Source organism: Gavia stellata, chromosome 12, assembly GCF_030936135.1.
Source record: "Gavia stellata isolate bGavSte3 chromosome 12, bGavSte3.hap2, whole genome shotgun sequence".
In the NCBI taxonomy this organism is placed as follows: Eukaryota; Metazoa; Chordata; class Aves; order Gaviiformes; family Gaviidae; genus Gavia; species Gavia stellata.
In genome coordinates, this window is record NC_082605.1 from 15,287,450 (window position 1) to 15,314,755 (window position 27,306).

A 27,306-nucleotide genomic window follows, 5' to 3' on the forward strand; every position below is an offset into this window, starting at 1 on the left:
CCTTCCCTAACAAATGCTGTTTATAACCTCCTTAGATACTAAAGGTCTAGAAAATGAATTCTCACCCTCCCATGACTACTCTGCATTTTTCTAAATACTGGAACAGAATTACATCAAGCAGTGTTAAACACACAAGTCCATACTCCAAAAACGTGTACCACATCTGTGAATAGCTGGTGCCGTGGCAGCTATCTCAGAAAGGAAAACAGAATCAACAGATACCGTGGACTAAGTGACATTGTACTGGTACAGACAGTCTCTTTGCATAAAGGTATACAAGTAGGGAAGACCACAGAAGCTGAATTTCAGCAGTCTTTGTTGTAGTGAGGGACTAAAGTGGTTAGTCCTTATCTGAGAAAGATTAGGTTTACTTTCTAAATTATCTCTTCCTGGAAACGAGGTTCTTGCCATTAAATCTTAAAACCTCAATGTCCACCTTGAAAAATGCAGAGGAGAAACCTGACAAGGCTGTATGTGTAAGACACAACAACACTTCTGTCAACTTAACGAAATTTGAAAAACTTCTCCCTCAAAGACAAATATGTTGCCTTTTACACTTGATTTATGTAGAGAAAGATGGCCACAAAGGACTATTATGAAAAACTACAGTTATATTAAATTACAATTTAAATGACTAACCTATTATATCTAAACACTTTTTTAGACTGATGCTATTAGTCTGAAGCTACAGAAGCTGATCAAGGCAGTAAGATCAAAGAACGGTCTTTGCAATCACATTGTGCTTCACTGAATACTGAAGCAGTACATCTTACTTTAAAAGTTCACTTTGTTTTAGTAATGTAATTTGTATTAACCAAACCTGATGTGTCTAAATATTCTTATCAATTTCCTTATAATTAAACTACTCAAAAATTAATGAGACTGCTATTCTTTTTATGAATTCCATTTGTCCACTCTTGCAGATTTACACCATGTTTGAACCTATTTAGTGAGTACTGAGAAAATGCATTGGAAATATGATGAAATCAACTAAATGTGTAATGTTGATGTATCTCAAATAGTTAAAACCAACTAATGTTTCTCTGATATCCTGCAAAATATTACTCTGTAAACCAAGTTCTTATTTGTAGAATTACTCACTTATCGATACAACTCTTTCATTTGAAACTTTAATTTACCAGTGTACCACAAAATTCTGTGTTGATCATTCACTATGGAAGACTGCTACTACAGGCCTCTGTTCGGGCCCTATAGGTCCCTGGAGGTAATTTACACCTAAAATTTTTGAGCATTAACTCTACAATAGTTTATATTGGGGCAACAAAGCAATGTTTTCGCTTCTAACATTGGATTCTAACTCTGAGAGTTGTGTTGTGTGCTTTACTTAAGACACATCCGTCGTTTTATTATTGTTTCACCTATAATAAAATAAGAACTATGTTGCTGAGATACACATGGAGTATGAGGTTATCTTGTTTTACAGCAGCTCCTGCAAGTACCTTGCTGAAATGTTATTCTGTGATTTCCTACATTCAATACTCTTTGGTGGAGTGTAACAAATACTCCTCTGCTTCTTATAACAGTACTCTGTCACATAGTGCAGCTGTGTGTGATTTTGTACCACTTTGTACCAAGACAAATAAGGATACAAGGTGTAAAATACAGAAGGATCACTTATTAAGTGCTCAGAACTACTGCAGCTTTTTGCCACTGTTCTTCTGCTTCAGTCCTTTAAACAGTTAGCTTTTCAGTAATGAGACTTTATCATTGTAAGAAGCAATTATTTTCCATTACTCACACTGTAATGCAGTTGCTGACTGGTATATCTGGGTTTCATTCATTTTGGAACTATTTTTAAGTACTATATTACACACCTGCAAGTTGTCAGCCACTGTTGTGACAAGCTGTACAGCCTACATGATTATTCAGGATTCTAGGAAAGAATATATATAATAGATTTGCTCTTTGTCCATGGTGGTACTACAGAACCTGCTGGAAGTGCATGTGTTTTGGTTGCATATTTTACTCGGTAAGTTCTAAAAAATGTTTGGTAACGACACCTTAAATTTCAAAGCTACTCGAAATTTTAATATTCAAGACGCCTGAGTATCAGAATTGATAGAAACTATACAGAGAAAATACTGTGGGTTTAGACTTACCGGTGGGAAACAAGAGTTCCAGGTCGCTGTATCATCACTGCTTGTACCTATGCTAACATTGCAGTTGTCTATCTGTGATGCGCTCAGCCCATGTGAGATCCCAGTATCCCTTAATTCTTCATTTTGTTGTCTCTTCATGCTAGCCAGCATCTGTAGTTCAGGTGAACTCAGTCTATTTGACTGGTAATCTTTCCAGTCATAGTCCTGTGAAATAAAATGGAAAAGTCAACAATATAGACAGGATCATGGAACACAATATATGAATGAAACAGATACCTTGAAGAATCTGTTGGGGCATCTTCAAGAAGCTACAATACTAAAAGAGAAACAAAATCTTTACTAGAAAAGATTAGTTAACAGATTTCTGTTCAGCTATGAAGATCAAGCATATTTATACATAATTACAGGAAGGAAGAACACCACAAACACTGTTATGGACTGCAGTTTGGATCCAGGGGGTTTGGTGAAGTTGTTGTTCAACTGCAATTAAAAACAGAAGATAAAAGCAGACTTTCAGAAGTTCAAAAATCCAGCAGCTAAAATTGCTTAAGCATTAAATGCAAATCTTGAAATAAAACCAGTCACACAGTTATCATAGTATCATAAACACCATCAACATAACATTTAGCTATTTGTCAAGCACAGCATAAAATTTCTCTGGAAAGCTACATGTCAGCACTGAATTTTAGAAGTTATTTTGGTAACTTGCTAGCATATACGTTTTAAAATAAACATCACTGTATTTTCATTTTTCTTTGTACTCATTGGTTGAATCATTAATGTAACTCTAATTGTTGTACCAAACTTGATCCACAGGCCAAAAGCTAAGTACATGTATTAACTGTTTTGCAGTTTGTATTTATGCCTCACACAAAACCTCATGATAAGATTAAGTTCACCCAACCTGCTGTGACATCATCTTTGTTTAAAGAACTCCTTTAAGAAAAACTTTGCCTTTTTTAAAGGGTCCACATAGATTGCCGTTTCACAAAGGAACTGGTCTAATACTTGAGGTCTCTAGTTTTGGTTCTGAATGGAATTACAAAGCATTTCTGCTTGAAAACTGAATCCAGCTAGTGACCAGGACTTCAGAGGATTTAGATCATTGGAATATGGCCAGTGGGCTGCAAGACACTACGTAACAGTATCCCAAAGAGGGACAGTGCTTTGATTCTAGTGAAGAGAACGGGGCTTTTAGACCAGGAATTTATCATGTTCCTGGCAGAAGAGGCAATCTCACAGTCTGTTTTGCTGTGGGGTCGTACAGGGTAGCTGAAGACCTCAAGAACACAAGCAAGTCAGCAGTACTAATGAGACAAACATTGCTAGCTTTTCCTGCTATGAAATCCAGTGTGTATTGTTTCAGTGTGTCTTCCAGGGGTACAAAAGTCACCTTACCACCAGAAGACACACTGAAAAAGACACACAGGAATTATTACTAGAACCTCCCCTGTTTTCTTCCTATGTATAAAAGACACATATCTAAGTCTTCTGTGTAGATTATAATAATGAAACGGTCACACCTGAGACAAAGGAAAACTTGAACTGCAGCTTTATGAGAGAAATAGTACAGCAACGTTCAATACCTTCAGGCTATGATATCACACAAACACGACATTTGCTTTTAAAAACATTAATGAATAAATGCAAGTCATTAATAAAATATTATATAGGTTCAGTTATTCAGCTTCACAGAGGTATGACATATACAGCCCACAAAAGATGCTATACATTGGACATTGATTTTCTTATTTTAAGGAAATAATGCAAAAAGATATGTATATATCCTAGATTTTCATGTATATTGCTTACTATTTCACATGCAAAGTGCTCACTTTCACTAGAAAGATTATATGATAACACTGCTGAAAAAGGAGGTTATTTTCAGCAACACACAGTACTTTCTTCTGTTTTAGGGAGTTCCATATACCTTAATAAAACTGTATTTTCTGGGAATCAGAAAAACATTATTGTCTGTCTGATCCCCCCTCCTGCCAGCTTTTTTGTCCTTGGGATCAAAGCAAAGCCAGATAATGAGGGATACTACATTACTTATTTCCCCTCCAGAAGTTTAACTGGGGATATGCTTATAGATTCATTCACAGTGCTGAACTCCAAGTATAGGATGTGTGATACAACGCACACTGGAAGGGAATTTTGGATCAAGGACATATAGAGAAACCCTTCCTTTTTAATAATACACGTAACGGCATCATGCAATGAACAGAACCTTGATTTCAGCTCAAGCTCTAGAATATTTTACTACGTATTTGCAAAAATAGTTTTACCATAAAAACATGTAGCATATTTTTATTTCCTCATGGGTGCCATAAAAGAAATCAACAGTTATTATCTCAGTAGTATGTAAAATAATACTTCCTATTTTAATTCTAGTTAAGAAATTAAGTACCATTCGGTAAAGACTGCTGCACAACATTAAGTTTTTGGGAGTAGCAACTCTTACGATATATTTTTGACGTTTCATTCTGACTACCACGACATAAGATTTCATTTAAAGCCATCTATTGCAAATAACCAGTCAAAAACAAAATTAGCACTGAAATAACAAAGTAAACCCCCTTTGATGGGAAGTGGGCCTGCAAAATGACAATTAACAGGTAGACATATCACATAAAACAGGATTTATGACAGAAGGGTGCTCACATGGCAACAGCTGCATGTGCAAGTATGCAAATCTTTGTGAAAAAGACAATTAGTTCTAAAGCCTACTGCAAACATTTTTGGTTTTTTACTATGTATCCCAAATTCTTAAGTCAAATGTCTTTGCAAAGATTTTTCCTACGGAATCACCTCAAGCACTCAGAGGCTACTTTTTGGCACAGATAAATGTAGTCTGCCATTTTGTACAATGTATAAGAAGGTGACAGAAGCTGTTAGCACAGCTGCCAGCCCTTTTTTACCTCTGGCTTTTGAGGTCAAAACGTCATTCCTGTATAGTGTGATTATTACTAACATTTTTAATCCTAAAATAATATATGATGTTTTCTCTAGACCCTTACTGAACGTAAGTTATTAGCTCAGTTACTATTAGTTATTTGTTCACTTCACAGAAAGCTTGCTATGTTACATCTGGGAAGTCTGCTTTTCTCTGATGTATTAGTATTCTACCAGATCTACAACTGCTATAACTTTTTTTGATCTTAGTGAAGATGCTGATTTCCTGTTAATTTTCCTATATAGAAGCCTTCTGCATAAATTTGATTATGCAAAGAAGCTTTGGCTTATCTTTCTTACCTCATATACGAAGCAATTGGCATGCAGTCAATAAAATGACAGCATGAACTAGTGCTATGCAGAATAAACGCACTAAGCATTGAAAGAACATTTTTCTTATTCTCTTTTTAATAAAGGCAAAACATTGCGTAACCCTGCTTGTCTTTTCCTTTTCATCTATGAGGAAAGAGGCATAGATTTTTGGAATTTTTACAAAATAACTTAAAACGTTTGTTGTTTTTTTCCCCCAGCTTATTTCAAATTGTCATTGTTTTCTTTTCTTGTAATGGTCTCACTCTAGAAATACCATACTCAGAACAGAGAACAGACGTCCTGACAACTTTCTGTCTTTAACATCCTGTACAATAAACTCCTTGTAATAAAGGAGAAATAGTTTGGACTATTTATTCTATAGCTTCAGATGACTACTACAAAAAAGCCGCTTCACAAATTTTGTATTGTCTTAGCCAATTTTCAGAGAGAGAATTTGAAAATTGAATTTGAGATTAAGTTAACTTTGTAATTTAGGAGAAACTTTTGATGTAAGAAGTAATTTTGCAATACTTGTAAATTTGACTAAAATTAATATTTCATTTAGTAATTAAAAGCTTATCTTGTCTTTTTGCACATCCTCCCCTTATGATAAAGTATTTTTATTAAGCACTTAAAACTTTTGCTAGATTGACAAAACCTGTTGTTTAAATGATTTTTTAATATATAATGACATTTGCATTCTTCTAGGTTCAAATGATTTATTCAGAATTGTTTGAATGTAGTTATACGTGCGGAAAACTTTAATTACCAGCTATCTACATGGTTGCAATATTACCCAGAGGGCTGTACTTCTTTCTTAATTAAAAATATTTGAACTTAATAATAGAGAACTCTATTAAAACATGAATAAAACATTGCAAGCAACCAGGTCGTTAAAGCGTATTAAGTAGTTACCAAACGGATCGCAAGAAGAGTTGGTTAAACATTTTTTTTCTTTACCAGTCCTCCGTATAAGCAGATTAGAAGAGACTACTTCTCTTATAAACTCTCACTCTAATTCCCTTTCATACGAAACTATCCTTTAATAAATAATTCTTAAAACATTAAACAGTGTTTCAAAACAGAAATAAAATAATTACATGCCCACAGCCAACAAAAAAACTCCAATGCTGTCTCACTGTAGTTAACAATATTATATGTCAGCACTTCTTTTCTTGAAACTTGCAGGGACCTAGAATACTACTTTCTTCCTGCAAAACTGCTCCAGCAGATACAAAAAAAGCTTTACATATGTATGTGGTCAGAAAAAGGCCACATTCAATTAGCTTATTATATTAATTTTATAATTATTGGAAATATTTTTAATAAAAATTCATAAAAATATATATATTTGACTTTATTCTGTGAGTGCTAGGTGAACATACTTTCTCATATAAACAACCACTGTTTAAAAGGCAGTCAGTGGCACTCAAATTGGCTTCAAATTTTGACCATGGCCTAGTACAAAAAGAAGTATCAAAGAACTCCAAGGAAAGGCTTCTGGATGGGAAAATTTTATTGCCTGATCAAATCAAGTATGAGAGCTAAATCTGCCAGATACTTTCATCTTGTATTTTGTAGCAATAAAACAAAGTATCTCACTCCTGAGTTTCTATACATTGATAATAGGCTTTGTCCTTGCAAAAAATACTTACAAGCAACAAATTAGATGTGCAATACATTTACAGCTACAAGTGCAGTATGGTAGTACCCCTACTGTCTAATTTAGTAATCAACTATTTATCAAGCAGAGGAAAAATGATAGGTCTTTTACTTCATCTTTTAAACTAAAATATCACAAAAAAGTTGTAAAATATATCTAACACTTTAAAAACTTATTTGCAATCCACCTAGCTAGTCTATATTTAGTTACATTCTAGAGGACAAAGTTGATTATTGCATTAAACACTGATAACATCTTTTAGGAAAGTAATCAATATATCATTTCATTTGTTACAGACAAAGAGGTTACAGTTATGATTAGTAATAAACATAGTTGAATTTTAAGTGGAACGATTTTCCGAAACTGAAAAGAATCAGAAAACAAGGGAGGAATAAATTTAATCACAAAAATGTGAATAGTTACTGGGAACTAGAAATTTTGCATCTAATACCACAATTACAAAAAAACCCCGTATACATAAAACTAAGAGGGAAAGTGAATGTAAAATGTAAACAAATTTTAATATACACTTACAGATACATGGATATTAACACATCTAGGAAAGAGAATCAGATTATCAGTATCAACTGGGGTCTTCCTGTCACTAAAAATTATAGAAACATCTTACTTCTTCCCAAATACAAAAGAACACATGCATTGCATTCTTCCACATTTTATGCATCACTAGTGGCAATTCTAATGTCTTTTCCAGATAATAAATACATAGAATATATGCTGCTATTGGTAGGATTTTCTCTGCTTTTTTAAAAATTGTTTTCTTTTTATTGTCTTTAACACCACCAGCCACTGACATTTTTCATTGATGTCTTTGGCCTCTGTCACTAATTTTGCTCACTTCCTAACTGATGATTACTACTCTATTAACTCCAGCAACTATATCCCGTAGGACAGTGAGTATACTTTGTGCTTGGATGGCCACTGTTATCCTGAAGTTCTCAAAATCACCATAAGGTTTCAGCACTGCTTCTGATTTTCACCTGCATTACTGTATTTCATTCCCCTGGCTTTCCCTAATCTGCTTCCTTCCCAAAGGAAACCAGTCTCCACACCCTTCATGGAAAAGGATGTTCCGTTTTTATCAGGAAAAGTGCAAGGCCTTTACACAATCCAATAAGCTACTTGCAGTATACAGGAAGATAGACTATCCCACAGGATTATGAGATACATATAACCCAACCCCTACATCAGTATCAAAAGGGACTCATTTCACAAAAACGCACTGAAGCATCAGTGGCATGGCAGTATGTGCTTTCCCCTACGAAAGATACACAGAAAAGCTGAACATAGGCTTTCCTAGACACTATTCTTTAATCTGACGCCCGGTTTGGATTGCTCTTCCTAGCCCAGTGCCTAGATTTCTATATCCGCAATTAGCTGCAGTGTGGTCCATCCTCAGCAGCCACAGCAGCCAAAAGTAGGCAGGTAGAACTGTTCTGCATGATGACCCTCTGTCATGGCTTAACCAGCAGTAGCAACCTTGTCCCATGGAACTAGTCACTCCTGCTTCCCTTTTCACAGATGCTGTCAAATCAGATAACTAAAATTAATGGTATCAACAAGTAACAGAATTGCTACAGACTAAAATTCCCATAGCAGAATGACAGCACATCCCCCTGACTGGAATGGTAACTGCAGTATCCTATAGCAGATGAGACAAGCTACAAGGACAGAAAACACAATAATGATGGAAGACATCCATTTCCTTCATGCAAACAAGATACAGTAATGTCTTGCAACATGACATATAGGTAATTTTTTCCAAAGAATATATAACTGCTTCATAGAGCCACAAAAAAAGAGAAGCCTCTATTCTTTTGGTCCCCAGCAGTGCACAATTCCTGGTTCAAGATATTACTATCCAGAAAACACTCTTACATTAATGATCATGCAGTAGCTAAAGTCAACATTGTTGGGTTAAAAAAAAAAAAAATTAAAAAAAAAAAAAAAAAATCACAAAACAGCAATCAATCCTGGGACTAAATACCATAAAACTCCTTGACCTGTAGAAGAGACAATTGCAGGGGAAGTGTAAGTGGCACAGGTAAGAATAATAATTATTAAAAAAAGATTATTCATTGTTTCTTATAACAAACACAAGAATGAGAAAGCACCAGGAATGAGAGAGTGCATTCAAAACAAATTCCCACAATAGCAGTTAAACTCTGAAATTCACTGTCACAAGGCAAAGGCCATATAGATACAAAATGCAACTACACAGATTTGTGGAATAAAATTCTACCACCAGTTATCTACCACAAACACAATACATTTCACTGAAGAAACTGCTAAGCTATGGATTGCTGCAAGGAAGCCTGCAGGGCATGCTGGTGAGGTATCGCTGGATGCTTGCTCTGTTCTTGCATTGTGCTTTTCCCTAGCCATTTATGACTGACAGCTGCTGGACAGAAGATGCTAGCTGTGTAAGTCTTTGGTCTCACAGTGTATTAGCTGATGTCTGAAAAAAAGATCTCTGAAGCCTGAGGAAGAAGTTTGGTGTGTTCCACTCTCAGGTACTCAGGAATAAATCTAACCTACTCATAACACATTTAGAGAAGAGGTCACATGTTAAAAGATATGGATCTGCAGTAATTCTAAGCCCAGAAGAATTCTATCTAAAAACATGGAACATTTGTGATTTACAGAATACACTTGTTTCTTAAGCTCCAGTTCCTGATTCAAAGCACGTCATTATAAGCTGAAAAGACAAGAATTAGCTATTAGGAAATATTTAAGAACATAATTAGCTTCAGACAAACTTGTTCATCGAATTACTGCGTGTTTCCATATGGAAAATCCAGGAAGAAAAAACTAGGGATAAAACAACACTTCGGTGAATGTAACAGTTCCTTTAGTAGGCTGGCAATTTAGCCTATGACATAGCCTTACTGCTAGCCCTCAATCACATGATTTACTATTTTTCAGGGCTGTTGCAGAGAGACTATGAAGTACCTAGATTAATGCTCTTTCTATGGTCACTTGTTAATATATCAATTCAAAGTCTGTCAATTTTCATTTGTAATCTTTCAGCCCCAAACTTTATAACTCGCATATTTCCAAAATGTGAGTTGCTCAATGACACCTCTTTTTATCTACAAACCTCTGTGATTTCTGTTTTATTTAGAGTACTGTTTTGTGTGCCACAAAAACCTAGGAAATCAATTTTCAACAGAGTGAGCTCAGTAAATACTGTTATGATGAAACTAGAACATATCTGGATGAAAGACATATTATTTCTCACTTCATGCAAATAGGTATACCTAATATAGCTTCTCTATACAATCTAATACTTCAATTTCAAAGCAAAAATAACTTACACAAGTCTGTGTTGTCAGACATGGATTTTCTCTTGAGATTTTCTTGAGGGACCTTTTACTGACGGATCTTTTTAATTGACCAGAAACTCCTTCATATCTTTCATTTTTTTCAGATCCATTTGGAATTACTTTAAAAAATTCAGATTTACTCCCAGTTGGAGAAAGAGAAAGGGTAGGTTTTAAGTTTCTCTGAGAGCTAAGAGAATCTGCTCTTCTCACAGTGGAACTCTGTGGTTTTGATAAGATGGTCTCTTCTGTGTTATGTTTGCTGTGTTCCTTATTCTTCCAGTATTCATTTCTCCATGACAACCTCTTTAATGGGATCTCTTTAAAAACTGCTGAATCAGATGTTCCTTGCCTGCTGTGGCTGATCTCAAGGTTCTCAGTAAGCTGGATGAATTCATTGTTCTCATCCTAAATTTAGGAAACAAAGCAAGAGCGATTTCCTCTCATCATCACACAATACAGTTTTACATAACCTTAAAATTTCAAAATAGCTCTTTAATTTCTGCTGCCTAATTCTAAATTTGCAACATATTATTACATCTAAAGTAACGAAGAGGAGAAAGAAGAGGAGAGAGAGACAAGATTACGCTTTTCAAAATGTTGGCCCAAACTTAGAATACTGGTGACCTCCCAAACCTGTGTGTTACATGATAACCATAATTTCAATAAAATTAATTACAACTGTACAACCAAAAGTAAGCAGAAAGTCCATGACAATGATGTCTTTTCATTGAATTATTAATATTCCGTATTTTCACATTGCATCTTCAAATTAAACATAGAAGAAATAACTCATGCTGAGATTACTTCGCTCACCTCTGGTAATATAATTGAATATCATATTCAGTACCATTTGAATATCATTTAAGAATTTTGAAGGCTAGTTTGTTAGCCTTATGTTCATGCTTCTAACAATGTCTCTGCAAAATATCCCATGAATCAAACGTATGAGGTTCACTCATACCCCATCAGCAACAAACAGCAAGTCCAAACACATGGAAAGAAAAATAAAGGGGTTGCACATCTATTGTTTTCCTCAATGTTTTTTCTTAAGGCAGTATATATTGCAAGATTCAATAAGACACTGAAGTATCATCTTCAATATGCCTCTCATAGCCAAGGTCTGCAGGCCTACTGCAAATGAAAGTGACCCAAGTTTGTTACTGACTTCAGTGAGTCCAGGACTGGACTACACAGAATGAAATGCATATTCAAGAAAATAATCCCTCAGTTTTATTAATGATACACGTTTTGGAAGTTTATAGTTTTATTCCCTGACTTAGTAATTTCCTTGAAACACAAATCTGTATTTCCCTCTTTTTCATGTACATTTATTTGCCATAAGTTATCTCAAAATCTGTGCTGGAAACCCATATTAAGTTAGGTTAACTTAAGACAGAAGATTACTAAAGAAAACACCGTATTTTTTCCCCCCACAGATTAGAGATAAATGGATAACTTTGCTTTATCTGAAGCTTAAATCCGTCCCACCTTTCCAAGTCTCTTCAGCCATACATATCTAGGTTCTAGAATAATTTGTTAAATACTAAATCATGAATGGTGCCAGAAACATAAATAAAGTTTGCTTGATTAACTACAGTGCAGCACATGTAAACTGAAGATGAGAATGATTTTCCTGAGGAATGAGCACTTCCACTGATGCATTGTATTCCTTGAAAGAGCACGCAGATGGGCAGTTCTGGATACACAAAACTGATTGCTCTTGCTGGGTTGTAATTTTAAGATCATTCTAATCCCTCCAGAGGGCCACCTACTAGGAGCAGATGGGATATAGTCCCTTTGTATGCTGAGCTTTAATAATGAGGTATCAGAGTGAAATTATCCATCACCCTTTGCAAGAGTACATTATCTTATTTAATCTTATGCCTTTATGCTTTGAATCGTATAAGGACAGAAAAATTCTCATTTCCTCATTGAAGGCTTCACCGATGAACTTGCCTGTTACACTTAAAACAGCATTTTTGATAGCACCATGTGACATGTGGTTACACCTGTCACATTCGCACAACTCTTGCAATCAGCAAGAGTTCTTTGTTTTGCTCTAGGTTTGACAGAGTCCATAAATGCTGCCATGACAAGTTTAATTATACAAAGTGTCTGACAGAAATTTGAGCTGAAAGCATGGACTTTCATATAATTACAAAATAAGTCACTTGATGGTGAATGGTTCCAAAACAAGAAGCAATTTTTATCCTTTACTGATTATTTGGCTCTGATAATTGAATAATAGCATTGAACTATTTCAGTGACTAATTAGTAACCACTAAATTTATAAATACTTGCCACTTTCAGTTTGCAGGCTGAAACATTTCCTCCCCAAAAGACAAAAGTTACATAAAACATATAATTCTAGCACAGTTATTGTGCATGTCTTATGGTTCTCAGTATATGCAACATAAAAAAAGTCAATGTCCACTTATTTGAGATTTATCCTGATGCATAACCTGTCTCTTATATTTTAAATTAAGTAAATATTTTTTGTAGATAATACTTATTTTCCACAGATTTAATAAAAAAGTATGTAATTCTCCACTAACTTCAAATGTAGACTAGGATGAAACCGGGATTTAGCCCCTTTAATTGTAATTTTTTAATTCACGATGCAATGACACAAAATCCCAAGGAAAACTTTTAGAATTTTTGGAATTTTTACTAGTCTGAGATATTTAAACTACAAAGATATGCAAAATCTTCCTTTTTTTTTAATTAAAACTAAGTTTTACTTATATTTTCCAGGACAAAGGCAATTTATGCTCACATGCAATTATTTAAATTGTAGGTTGAGATATCTATCTTATTTGATATAGTTCAAGAGTGTGTACATATCCATTTGTGTTATACACAAACATAATGTATTTGAATTTCAAAGAAAGCTGTAATACAATGATAATGACAAACAAAAATAGTGTGAAAACCTGCAACAATGTAGCTTATTTCAGCATGCAAGATTAACATATTTTTAAAAAGCACTGCAAGATTCAGCATAACTTAGTCAAATATTCTGTCATATAGGTGAAGTAAACTGTGAAACATTATGGTTGGGCTAAAGAATTTTGGTAATTTTGCAAAGATACATTAAACTGTGCTAAATAGATATTATTTAGTCAGCAGTCATATGTTCAGCTATCACGGCTTTTCCAGGATACTCTTTCCTGTATTTTCAGTGCTTGAAATAAAACTGGTTTCTAATTTACTTCAGTAATGCAAAATAGAGCAATCTGAATATTAAATGTGTACCCAGACTATCAGTATAAAGCTTACTTCAAGAAGCAACACAGAATGATCTGTACAAGGAAGAGGATGAATATGGGCAAAATATGACTGCTCAGTAATTTGTTGGTTCAGTGACTTCTTTCTCATGAAAGAAAGGCTTAACTATGAATTACTAATGTAGTAGTTAGATTGAGAAAAAACCTCTTGATAATTTGTTAGCATGCTGTAGATTTGTTTAATGTAATTATCTTCCAGTTTTGTAAGTCTAATGCATCTCTAGCTGCAGTGCTGATACTATTTAATGCAGTTTGCATCCAAAGTTAATGAATGAAACAAAGGCTGTTCCCTAGCTCACCCCTGGCACATAGTCAAAGAAAAGTTTTTAGTTTATATAATACCTTAAATATTTTTAAAGAAGATAAAGATCTTCTACCAGCCTCTCTTGCATCAGCCTTCTAGAACAGCCATTAATATTGCGCCCCAATGTTCCTCTTGTGCTGTAAAAGCAGTAGTACTTGGCTACTGCTTTCTCTTTGTGCAATTGGCATTGGATCTCTGGAGTAGGAGGACGGCATGGGGAGTTAGCTATCTTCTTCACTAAAGGCTTAAGCACCAAAGTTTAATGATTAATTTAGTTTTTTTTATTAATTCACGTAAATTTGTCTTGCTTTATAGTTCATCAGTTAAATATGCCATACGCACTGTGTTTCGAAAGACACTATTTTCACTCATGATAGCACGGACTTTACTTTTTGGTACCTTTTCAGAAATTCCGTTTGCCATTTTTACACTGCTTTGGAGACATATCTTTATAAAGGACTTTAATACACCACCCCCCCCACGCCCCCCCCCCCCCCCAAAAAAAAAAAAAAATTGCAATCAAATTGGAAATTACTGAAACTGAGTAAATGACAGTGCTGGAAAGCTTCCATAATTCTTACATTATGGAACTACTTTCTTAACCTAGCTTCTACAGTAACCTCTCTGGGTTTTCATGAGAATAATGGACAAAGAAATTTTTTGAAATCCAAACAGTTCTGTATCTTCAGAATGGTATCCCATATAGCACTGCTCATGAACTAATAGCCTGACTAAAACTGATTTAATTCTGAAATTCTGGAACTTTGTTTGAAACAAAGTGTTATGGGTTTAAGTTAAAAAAATAATACACTGCCCCAGATAACAGGAAAACCCCCACAACCACAGGAAAAAAAACATGAGAAAAATTTTATTTCTTATAATTAGCATCAGCAATTTGGTTTCTCAGAAATACAGCATATAGAGCAGTATCTTGCATTTTATTTCTCAGCTATGAGCAACAGATTGGAATGCTAAGAAACAGATTTTATAATTAAAAATGAAATAGAATGTTCATAAAGGTCTAAGTTTTTAGCAGTTACTGTAATGACAATGCAACTATACAGTGCATTGACAATTTGGTGAATTTCTATATAGTATCAGATGATATATTTGTTAAAAAAGTATTTCTTTTCTTTCATTAATTTTATTGCTGAAAGATTTCCACATTGCAAAAGAATTAAAGTTGATGATGCTGACACAGATCAGGCAGGATATAAAGCAGAAATGCCAACCATCAAGTGACATTAAAAAGCCGAAATTTCTTAATTCACTTTCGACAATGTTGGTGAGCAAGAGTCCCTACTTAGAGTTTTTAAAGGGACAACAAAGCCTTATTTACTGCACTCTTGCTCAACCATAATTGCTCAAATCTATGATGCAGGCTTTCCTAAAATCTTTTTTGTTGTAATGATGCACTATACTCACATCTCTCCTGTTAGCACAGGAGTTGTCAGAGAGTTACGTTTCTTTTGTCCACTTGTTACAGAGGGTATACCTGCATTTTCACTCCTGTATCCAGTTACAGACAGCAACCTGACAAAGACAAATCTACTTGTATGTGTATGGGGAAAAGATGATTTATCCTCTCTGTCTAGCTTGGAGACAGAATCTCATCCTAGGAGTTTTAGGATGAAGACTACTTTATCAAGAATTACATGTACAAAGTGGCTTACCTCTTTACTGCTGTCAGTTCCTTGAAAGTTATCTTCATTTTGGGTTTTCCTATGTACTCCGTTACTGTCTTGCTTCAAATCCAGAGGGAAAATGCAACGTTCTGGTGACATATTTGGAGAATTCCCATGAGGCGCTGATCGAGGTCTTGATGAAAATGTGAAAATCTCTTTATTATTCACATGGTGATCACCTGTTTCGTTGCTGTGATGTTCAACAGAGGCATTCGGTGATGAGGTTAAATTATGGCAAGCTGAATCTTCAGCAGCTATTAACTGCTCACTCCTATCCAACTGAATACTCTCAGTAAAACTTTCTGGAAACACCCATTCATCTGAAACGTACAATGTTTATTTTAATGCCAAATATGTAAATTGTATTTTACCCTGATCACTCTCTTTTTATCTGGAAATTGTACAACAAAATAAGTTTTTCTAATAAAGAAACATTCTGCTTATCAGATTTATACAGTTGGAAGAGTAACGAGGATGCAACAAAAAAGATCAGGCTGCCTTCTAAGTGAGGCAACGTTAATCAAAACATTTCCAGATCACAGCTCAAAAAAATCCGCAGGCTATCATATATGACATGCAAGCCTGCAATTTGAAAATCTGAAACTATTTAGCTGTTAAGATTGAAGCTGTTCAACTGAATTTCATTCTTGGAAAACATTATTTTATTAAATTTGGCTATTGATCTTTTTCTATAGGCATTTTGTGTGGCTGACATTTAAAAAAAAAAATCACGCATGGTAGAAAGTTCATAATATTACAATCTGCTGCTTCTTTATTGCTGAAATTCTACACTTTCTTTTATGTCCAGAGCTCATGGTTTAAATCTCCATTTTAAACTACAGCTCTGATGAAAAATAGTGTGACATGAAAAATGCATGAAGATACCTGTTTCACCAAGTTTCCCTGAATATAGGCAGTACTAATCTGCCAATTTTAAAACAAACAATAAACTATAGAAATGGTTTTAAAGATTGAGTGCACCAGATAAACATGAGAAGGCCATTTTTACACTCTTATTGTTAACTTATATTTTACTGTTTGGAATGATGGTATAGAAAAAAATGTCAATTTGATTGATTAAAACCAATCTCAAATAGCATCTGAGAAAAGGAGAATTGCTCAAGTATGCAATACTCCCTTATCTTCATTAAAGGTAGTGTGGTGTGGATTATTCACTAGATCTTGAAACTTTCTGGCTCCATAAAACAAAATTACCACCAACCGTATTAAAAAAGCCTCAATAAAAAAATACTAAAAACATAATAATAAAGTTGCACTGCAATAATAAACTGCTTGCTGTCACAGAAGACAGTAAGCTTACTATGGTATTCTACTCTTTTTAGTTTTGTAAGAGATAATTATCACTTCAGGCAGATTCAGCAGCTTTGGCAGGAAAAAAAAAAAGTCTGAACCACCATAAATGAAGGCAAAGGAAAGAAGAATGAGAATGCCAGGAGAAACAGCTGTCTTCTTACTGGGTTGTTTTTTCCAGTGATTCTTCCAGTTTACTGAAGATAGCTAGTAAAGCTACCAAACTCCAGTTAATATCCTAAACAGTAGTTTGTACTAGGAACCAGTGAAAAGCAGGGACTTAACACATCTTGTACATTCATGGCTTGCATCGACTTGTTCCAGAAGAGACTATTTTTCAGTCTCTACATGAAGACCATCTATAGTCAGAAGCCCCAAGGCTTTTCTAGTAAACTCTTTTTATATTAGATAATCATGCTGGTTTAAAACAATCTAGTAGATCATCGTCTATTGACATAAAAAAAGTCTATTTTGTAAATATAGAGAAATATCACCTTGCTTTAATTAATAAAAGACTTGAAAGATGAGCATGTAAGTAATGCCATTTATTTTACAAATATTTTGGACTAGTTTTTTCAAGAGCCTCAAGAAATGAGTGAGACTCTTCAAAACTTAAGAATCGCCCTTCATTTGTCTAAACCCAATGACCTTTCTTCTGATCAATAACTGCAAGTTTTTCAAAGGAGGATACTAGAGCAGAATTCTCCTGTCTTTGATCACTCAAGATTATGTCACACTCCTCTGATAACATATATTTCTTAGTCAGGCAATTGGAATTACATGTGAAAGGCTGTACGTGAATAAAACAACTGAAATCATAAGAGAAAACACAGTATTAACCATGAACTCACATTTCACAGTTTTTATGCTTTCACTATATTTTAATATCTACATAAGCTGCATTTTTTAAGTAATCATTTTCCCTATAAAAATGAAACGAAAGAGGGATCTTCTCACTAACTCTTCCCATGAAGCTGAACACAGCATTAGGATGCTCAAGAACAAAGACTCAGGAACTTTCTTTCCCAACTGATTTTGTGACCTAACATGATTAAAAAATTACTTTGCACTAAATCAGTATTTTAAAGTACTCAATCATTTGTCCCAATAGGAATAGGAATCTGGCCCAAGTCTGAAATAGTTTTGAATGTCTTTGGCCCTGGAGATGCTGCCACATCTGCAACTCCAGAAAGTGCTATGCAGAAATGCCACAAAAATGTTACTTATCCCCAAACTTCAATTGGCTGGACAACTTTCTTGTATGTAAAGAGATCTTTTCCCCAGCTATTCTGGATGCCAAGTCTGAAATGCTCTTAACTCTTTTTTCCTAAGTCAATGATATTAAAATTTTCAACTTGCTGCGTTTTTCAAAACAAAAAATATCTTCAAAACTTTCCTAGCTATGAAAATTTTTGGATTTTTTGCAGTTTTTCCTACCTCAGCACTCTGCAGTCTTCTGAGCAGTCTGTCACTCACCCTTCCACAGTTTAATCTAGACACATTTTACTAGGTTTCAATTTAAGTGGCTTGACTAAGATTAAGATGTACAACATACACTTCTTTAGTATTCAGAAGGCCTTTTCCCCTGTCATGAAATTAGACTTGACATGTATCATGCTGTCTTTGCAGTTTTCAAATATGCACTAATAGCTCAGACTACTGTAACGAGCCCTCTATGGTACGGTTATACATTTAGTGTACAACCTACTTCATGAGAATCTGCTAATTTTTCTGCACAAAGGACTGTGAATGAGTAGAGAGGAGTGGCTTAATTTTATTATGGCCTACTGACTTAATAACAACCAACTTCCCTAACTGGAGTCTCACCTATTCTATTCTCATATTAGAATGACTTCTGATGCAGTTGTTGTTGTTTAATTTGCAGAGGTCATTATAGATAAAATTTTATAATGAATTCTGAAGAAAAAAAAAGGTCTTAAACCACTTGTTTTTTGTGATTTTAAGTCAATTTTGAATTAAGAATCAAAATATAAAACAGAAATCTTAAGTAACAGTTTTTGTCAAGTGCTTAGAGAAGAAGAGGCAGTTAGAAGCTTAAACTCCTGACTCCTGCTCCTGGCTCTGACACAGACATCCAAAAACTTCTTACACATCACTTTATTCACCATGTGAGTGAAGTAATGTCTTTACTCAGATCAAAAGTACTTCAGAAATATAAAGAACTACTTAAAAAGATTTAGTGACTATATACTATTTAGCCTGAATATTCTGGTTTTTTAGGCTAACATTTTCTGTGAAGAACAACATTTGGTTCCAGAGATGATGGAAGAAATATACTTGTGTTAGTAATAAGTTAAATGCAAATCTTAGTTTGTATAACACAGTACTTATTCTTAATGAAATATACAGGGGGAAGGCAGAAAAGTCTGTAAGGCTATAAGATGACATTTTACGCTGGCTATGAATTCAGCAACTTCTGTAACCTGTAGTCAGTGCAGCGTTTTGTTAATAGTCTACAAGTGAAAGATATGGGGTGTTTTGGACCAAACCAAATCCTATTATCTCCCCACCACAAACTATACTGGAATTTCTTTTGAACTCAGCATTTCCATGTCAATTGTAATGAACAATTTGGACGATCTTCTTAGCAAAATATGCAAATTGCTATGTAATCACAACGTTGCAGCAAACAAGATAAATGCAAGAATGATCACCTAAACATCTAATTAGTTCTTCTACACAGTCAGACTTATGCTAAAGCTTCTAATTGCAGCCTAACATTTTAATGAAGGTTTCAGCATTGCATAAATGAAATTGGCAAACTATAAACAATGCTCACTTGTTTTATTTTTTCCCTTGCTAAAAACAATTTACCTTTGTAAAGGTACTGCACACCTGCTACAGAAGACATGCTGATTTGAGCTCTGTAATAAATCTAAAAGATATTATTATAAATAGTGACTAACCTCTAAGGTAATAAGATCACCTGTGAAAGCTCCTCCCCCCCCCCCAAATTTAAATTAATATTTACTCAAGCTAATGGCAGAACAAGTGCAGTATTGTCCCAAAATCACCATAGGATATGCCTCGTGATAAGAGAGTAGTGTGTGATAGATTCTTGTTGATGTAACTTGTTTTGACCATAGTATAAACAGGGAGCCAGAAACCATGTAAGTGTGCGCTTGCTTGGGGAGTGTGGTTTTGTGCCGATCACTTGTCACAGGTGTATGTACATTAACACTTTGTCAGAAATGTCAGGACTATGCTTTTGGGTGAGTCATCACCACTGAACCAAGCTTGTGGTCGTTCACTACGGAGCAAGATCAGTTGTTGGGCTTCCTGACTAGAACATTGTCCTGAGGTTTATTGGGTTACAATCCTGACAGTGTGCATGAACAGCAGCTACAACACCAGTTATCACAGAAATCGTAATTTCTTGGCTTTTATTAGAAAGGCATTTGTTTTTATATGAATGCAAATGTGAAACAGTTTCGTAAGAAAAGGGTAGAAGCGTTTTTGTTCTCTCATCTGACAACGTCAGTGTACACTTCACCTTTTGTAAATGATTTGTACAGTATTTTATGCAGATGTATATGCTGAATGGTGTAATTTTATTTAAAATTATTAGGTTCCTCATTTTTTGTTAGATGTTTCTGCTTTTGCATTTCCCCACCTTCTCTGTGAACTTTTCCTCAAAGAATGCCTACCATTCTCTGAGGTCAAGTTTATCTCACTTTGGAAGAAGTTCAGAACAGAGCATAGAAGAGGACTTCCCTTGATGAAGAGGTTGCCTATAGGAATCTCTTCAACACAGATGAATCCAGTACTACAGGATAAAGAAACCATTAAGTCATCTACATATAGTTAGACATCTTCATGTATTGAAAAGAAACTGAAATCTGCAAACTGAGCTACCAGTGCCAAGCAATCAAAACATGGAAAAAAAAGTTTGGAGAATTGTAACTTATAAACTCACATGGTGACTTTATCTGCCTGTACACACAATCAAGACTACATAGAAACAGTTTTCATTCTCACAAACAGTAAAATAGCAGTGTTTATACATAGCTTTCATCTGCAGCTCTCTGCTTCTGAATTTACAAAAGGGCATTTAGACATGCCAGTCTACCGCCCTAAGACTCTGTCTTTTCATATCACTTATATTTACATAAAATAACAAGTGTTGATTCATGTTTCTGAATATCTAGCAAGAGATAGAGGCCCTGGTGTTCTAGATGAAGAACAAATAAGACAGTGATTCCTGGCTTAGAATCCTCAAAATGCAGGTAAATAGGAAGTAATTTAAAAATTCTCCAGAAGGCTCTACTTGCCTTAGCATCTTGCATCTATTGCAGTCAAATTTTGAAACCCATAATAGCAATTACAGGTTACTGACATTGTCATAGTATATAATTGCTTCTAAACATCCCAAAGATTAAACAAAATGGAAATAACTCACAATGTGAAGGAAAATTTCTTTGGTCAATTTTGAGCAGATTTGAGTAATCTGCCCACTTTACAAGTTGGTGGCTATGCCTTTTAATAGAAAGTAACACTACTTTTTCCACAGAGACAAGAGTTATTTTTGCCTCAATAATGTACTTTCCAGACACATGCAAAGCAAGTTGATTAACACTGTATGACAAAAAATATCCACACCGTTTGGCAGATAGGTGTAAAAGGGAAAAAACCCATAAGCTGAGATGTCTTTCTGTGAGTATGAAAAAAAAGAAAATTCACTACTGAACTTGAAAAACAAAAGAAAAAAATCTGATATTACATGGGTACCATAATTAATATCCTAAACTCTTATCTGGGACAAGTAAAATTTCTCATACATTTGATGTTTGGAGTCTTTAGCATTAAATTTAATAGGGATTTAAAGAATAAATTATTTTTAGTTCTTTCCCTTTAATTATGAGAGCATTGAATTTTTCTTTTTTTATTCATTCACTGCTCTGGTACTCTGCTTAATCCTGCAAATTTTTATCAATGCTCAAAACCAATTCTGTTGCAGGGTGTTTGATTTCCATAATCCCCTACAACACAGACATATATATATATTTTATGTGAACTGCTTCTGGGTTCTTTGAAATTAACAACAGATAGTCCCCCACACCACACATAACTGAGATGTAAACCAACATAAAATGAGCACCATACCACTGGTTGTCTCCAGTGTGTTTTTGGCTCCATTTTTTAGACATAATCTTGTATGACTGTTCTTGTCTGCTGATGGTCCTTGTGATGAGGTGAGCTGAAAATCTGCTCTTCCACTCTCAGAGGTTTTCTGAGTCTGAATTGCAGGGTCTGAAATACAACCCAGAAGCTTATGAAATGCCTGTGAATGCTCATATTGTGTGCTTTTCTTACTTGAGGCATGGAAAAACAGCATACAGAGCATTGACCTGGGATACAAACATCTTCCAAACAGCATGGGAATCTTGTAGAGCAGCAGGAGTATGAGTCACAAGGAAGTAAAAATTTAACAGTAGGTATGGAAGAAGGGCAAGCCATAGAAGTTATAAAAAACAGGCTTGCAAAAGTCTGCAAAATAATCAAGAACCACTGCAGTAGCCCAGTTATATACACAGCATGAGGGAAAGTGGAATATGTGTATAATCTGTGGCTACTGCCAGCAGGTGGTTATCCCTGGCTCAAACAATACCAATACCTGCAGAGAGAATGAGCATTTATTCAAGATCATACAGGAGATGATGATTTTATATAAATGTCTTCAGTAATTAACAAGGTAGATAAAGGATTAGAAAAACAGAGAATTAAGTCTTACATTCTGAAGTCAGAATCATGCAAAAATTTTGGCAGTTTGTAAACTCTACATATTCTTTGTTTTACACTCTTACCATTTTGACACACATCTTTAGTTGTTTGGTGAGTATTTCTTTTATCTCCTTGATCTAAAGAATCATTGCATGGTAGGAACGATAGCTCCAGTCTCTCAATGTCTTGTATGGATTCAGTTCCTTTTCCTGAACTTTGAAGTCGGCATGATCTATTACTTTTGCTACCCCGGTTCTTTGTTACCTTGAAAGACATTATTTTCTTAATGAAAGAAAAAACATAACAGCTTTCAAAATACTCAAAGGTAAACACACATTTTGAATTAATCTTATTTTTCAAATAAATGTTTCAAAATTTTTTTTTTTAACTATTATCTTTTCAGGAAACTTTATGGTAGGTACAGTTCCGCATGGTATCTTCAATCTTCACAGTCTAGTAACAGGCAGGGGTTTTTTTCCACTGAGTGAAAGGAGAACAAGACAAAGAAAAGGAAAAAAAATTAAAATTCACTATCTGGATAAAATGACAGTGAAACTTGTGGCTCTTCTACACCTCAGAAGGAGTCCTTTCTTCTTCAGAGAAAGGAATCTCATTTTACATCTTAGCTTTCAATTGGCTTCCTACGGAAGAGTCTGCTTCCTTTGGCTGGATCCTTTATTCACGGTGTTGAACTGAGAATTGTAGTCCTGACCAGACTCCTAAAACCTGCATATTGTTTGCTGGTAGAGTGAGATCAGCTGTTTTCCCTGGCATTGTAATTGACAGCATCACATGACCTACTGTATGGCTGACTATCATCCACTGAGAGCATACCGAAATGCAGAGTTTCTGCTTTGCATCATAGCTCATCATAAGGAAAAATATTTACACAGACACACACAAAGATTTCATCAGTCTAGAATAAAAAATTCAGAAAAATAAGAATAATAAGAAATCACAGAGTAATTTCAGTAGGAAGAGACCTCTGTAGGCCTAATGTTGAAATTAGACCAGCATGTTTCAGTTAAGTTGTGGAATTTCAAAACTTTCAAAGATAACAAAATCTCCCTGTGACCTTGTTCCAGTACTGAACCACTTTACTTCATTGTTATACCCAGCCAGAGCTTCTCTGCAATTTGGGCCTGCTGCCTCTTGTCCTTTCACTGCACCTCTTAGAAGAATCTGGGCCCATCTTCTCTACAACCCTGCATTAGTTGAAAACAGCAACTAGATTCTCCCTTAGCCTTCTCTTCTGAGGGCTGAACAAACCTATGTCATGTGCTGTAGCCACCCAAGCATTTTACTTGCCCTCCACCGGCTGTTACAGTATCTCTCCCACTGGGGGGTCCACAACCAAAGAGTACTCCAGACACAGCCTCACATCAGTTCTGAAAAAACCCTTTAGTGTGACTTCTCTGCTTGTCAGTATCTTCCTTTGTAGAAGTGCCAGCAGTTTTGTTGTAATTTAAGCCTTCTTACCTCTCCAGATACCCTTGTACTGACTCTTCTGTTTGAAGATGGAGGTGGCCCAAGGATCTTTGATCCAAATGCAATATGTGATACATCCTGAGTTTTACTGCTGTGTATATAGCCTTGTCCTCTATTAACCAAGCTACCTAAGTTAAGAAAAAGAATAGTTTTTAAAAAAATTACAGTACTTACAGAGAATAAATATTAATACTTTTTTCAAATCAACTGAAATAAAATAATTATGAATACGAAACATACATAAAAATTACGTTCCTTTATAGCACAATCCCTAGAAATACGTAGGAATAGCAAATGCACATTTTATAAAAGTGCATCAACATACAAGCAGGAAACTTCTGGTCTATTATATAGACATATTTCTAATCTCCTTGCTTTCAAGATTTATTTAAAAAGGGGCTATTTATAAACAAAAGAAAAAAATTGGTTTGCATGATTTCTTTAGAACTTCAATGAAAACCTAACTTCTGACAGGAATTAAAAACAACTCTAATTAATAAATAACAGAATAAATAAATAATAACAGAAGAAAACTGAGGCAAGACTGTCAAGGTATCACTCACAGCTCAGAGCAGAACTATTTACATGTAGCTTGCTTTCTGAAATTACTGAATCTACTGTATTACCAGGGCTGAGCCCTAATACTGCAAACATAACTCTATTCCTGTTAAAATGTTCTACCCCTTTCATTATTTTTTTACTGCTTAAAATGTAGATATATTTTTATAATTCTTCTCAAGCACGCAAAATGCCGAACAGTTTTGGCAAGACAAACAAAAAGTAGACATGGAATGCAGGTGAATGTTCTGAAAAAATTTAAAAGGGAAGGACAGTAAAATGATTACGTATTAATTTTATCAACAGGGTTGCAAACTGCATGTAATATCTATTTTCCTCTTTTTTAATTCTCCAAGATTGTCAGTGAATTCTCCTTTCCAGAGCTGACAGATAAGGGTATCTTCACATTAATTTACAGTTAAAATTTACAATGTCTGAAGATTTTTTCTTGCCACAACTTCAGTGTTAAATTGCTATCTCACTTTAGAGATCTGACACCTTCATAAAGCATTAAAGTAGAAACAAAACATTTTGTTGATTCTCCTAAGCATTTTTCATTTAGAATTATTTAATCTTATTTCAAGATCAGCTTTATTTCCAGTGTCATCAAATAAATGAAAAAAAGATGATGCATTAGCCACCAAATGTCATAATTTGCTCTACTAATAAGCACAAAAGAAGCCTCTTTCTGCCATTACTGTCTTCTCTTTTTCCTGATGTGACATTTGGTTGCTGCTAACAGCTGCCATTTCACAAGATTAGATGACCTGTCTCAGTTTAACATAAATTTCTTTAATTTGCTGACTACCTTGGGATGTTGTTAGCTCCAATTATAAAAGCTGATTTGCATGAAAATCTCTCTTTATGAACACATTAATTGACTGCAATTAATTACCTACATCTACACATAACAGCGTGTTGATGGCATAATGAAATAATATGTGTAATTAAATGTGGATGATGCTAAAAATAATTTGGGCTTTTGATTATCAAACAAACAAGAAGTTTAGTTGATAAAAGTAACATCTTCCAATTAAAATGTACTTAAACATACCAAAACTTCCATTTTCTAGAAGACCAACTTCTGAAATTTGAAAAAAATATCTGGAAGAACACATGCCGTGTTCATAAAATGGAATTAAAAATAAAGATTAAACCTTAAACTGAAGGCATTTCATTTTCACGCAGGTCAGGGATGTCATCATTAATTATTTTACTATATATACACCTAAGGGCTACATATCTTTGTAGTCTGGACGGTAACACCTGAGTCTTGTTTTAAATGAACATTCATTTTTTCTCTTTAGATATATCATTCACACTATTGTACTCATTTAAGTTCTACAGTCCCTCATATTTTGCCAATCCAGCCAAGAATTATAGATTTTTGAATACAGTCACTGAGAAACTGAATTCCAGAGTTTCCTCTGCTATTTCAAAAGCAAACTTATAATCAAACTTCACAACAGAACTTTGGCTTGACTACTTGTATGGCAATAATACTCTAAAAATATTATTTGCCCTTTAATGTTACAAAAATGGTACTTGCACGTAAAAAAAGCTGAGTGTAATTTAAGTAAGTAACTGTATGAAGAGTCTTACTCTAAGCAAAAATTTAAAACCCCTCCTATTCATTTCAGCTGCTGTCTGCCTTTACTAACGAGGTATATCAAGAGAGAGCAAAAGTTAACAACTTGAGAAAAAGCATCAGCATGGTAGCTTAGCACGGATGATAAAATCTTTATGAGTTGTTTTTTCATATTCCAGTAAAAGCAGAAGAAAAGAAGTTTAAAAAGTATTTTCTTAAGCCTTTCATATTATCAAGGTTGTTCTCAAAGAAATACTTCTTTCAAAGTTTGTTTCTTTAGAGTTTCATGAGATGCTACACCTTAAATACTATTGTTGGCTGTAATAGTCTTGTCTTTTACTGGGAATGATAACTACGGGTGAAGTTTAATACTGTAATTTATCTTACTCCTTTGGTCAATACTTTGCACATGTATTTCCAGAGCGTTTTAGCAGAAATGGTGGAAATGATTATTCAGTGAATTCAAACACTAAAGATGAGAATCCTCAAGACTGAGAAAGTACTAAAATCAGTGAAATAAAAATGTATCTATCTTCCTTACCTACAGCACCACTTCTAACACTGCCTACTCTGGTGAAGATAGATAAAGAATCTATTTCCAATACAACTTGCTTGTTCAGACCCACTTCTAAGCTACTTCAGACCTACTTCCTTCTCAAAAGATGTTCTACTACCCTGTTTTAGGATGATGAATCAATGACTCATAAAAGGTGGTACAGAGTAAGGAGAAAATGAAAAACTTTAGTAAGACATTGCAATTATTATATGGGCCAAATTAAAGGCTTAGTTTTGTGTCTTGTACAGAAGCCAATAATAACAACTTAACAAAAGAGTAAAGAGGGTGCCTATAGAGAGATATTTCACCTGTGTATTTTTCTAAGCTCTAGCAGTAAGAAGATTATGTACTTCAAGTTTAAGCTGAAAATAACAATCAATTCAACATTTGAAA

At 34.6% G+C, this 27,306-nt stretch overlaps 1 protein-coding gene across 2 annotated transcripts in view; it reads right to left on the reverse strand.

The window, feature by feature from the left end:
• The window catches only part of CFAP20DC (CFAP20 domain containing), a 77,787-nt gene that overhangs the window by 25,188 nt on the left and 25,293 nt on the right, over positions 1-27,306 (reverse strand). Inside the window, exons 8-14 of one of the 2 annotated variants that reach the window (XM_059823355.1) lie at positions 24,203-24,339; positions 22,807-22,987; positions 22,106-22,252; positions 15,659-15,990; positions 10,386-10,799; positions 2,174-2,324; positions 767-768 (exon numbers count right to left, since the gene is read on the reverse strand). In XM_059823355.1, the coding sequence (XP_059679338.1) occupies positions 767-768; positions 2,174-2,324; positions 10,386-10,799; positions 15,659-15,990; positions 22,106-22,252; positions 22,807-22,987; positions 24,203-24,339 (1,364 nt within the window). Of the gene's footprint in view, positions 1-766; positions 769-2,120; positions 2,325-10,385; positions 10,800-15,658; positions 15,991-22,105; positions 22,253-22,806; positions 22,988-24,202; positions 24,340-27,306 lie in introns of both variants that reach the window. The other variant, XM_009811084.2, reaches the window with a different exon arrangement.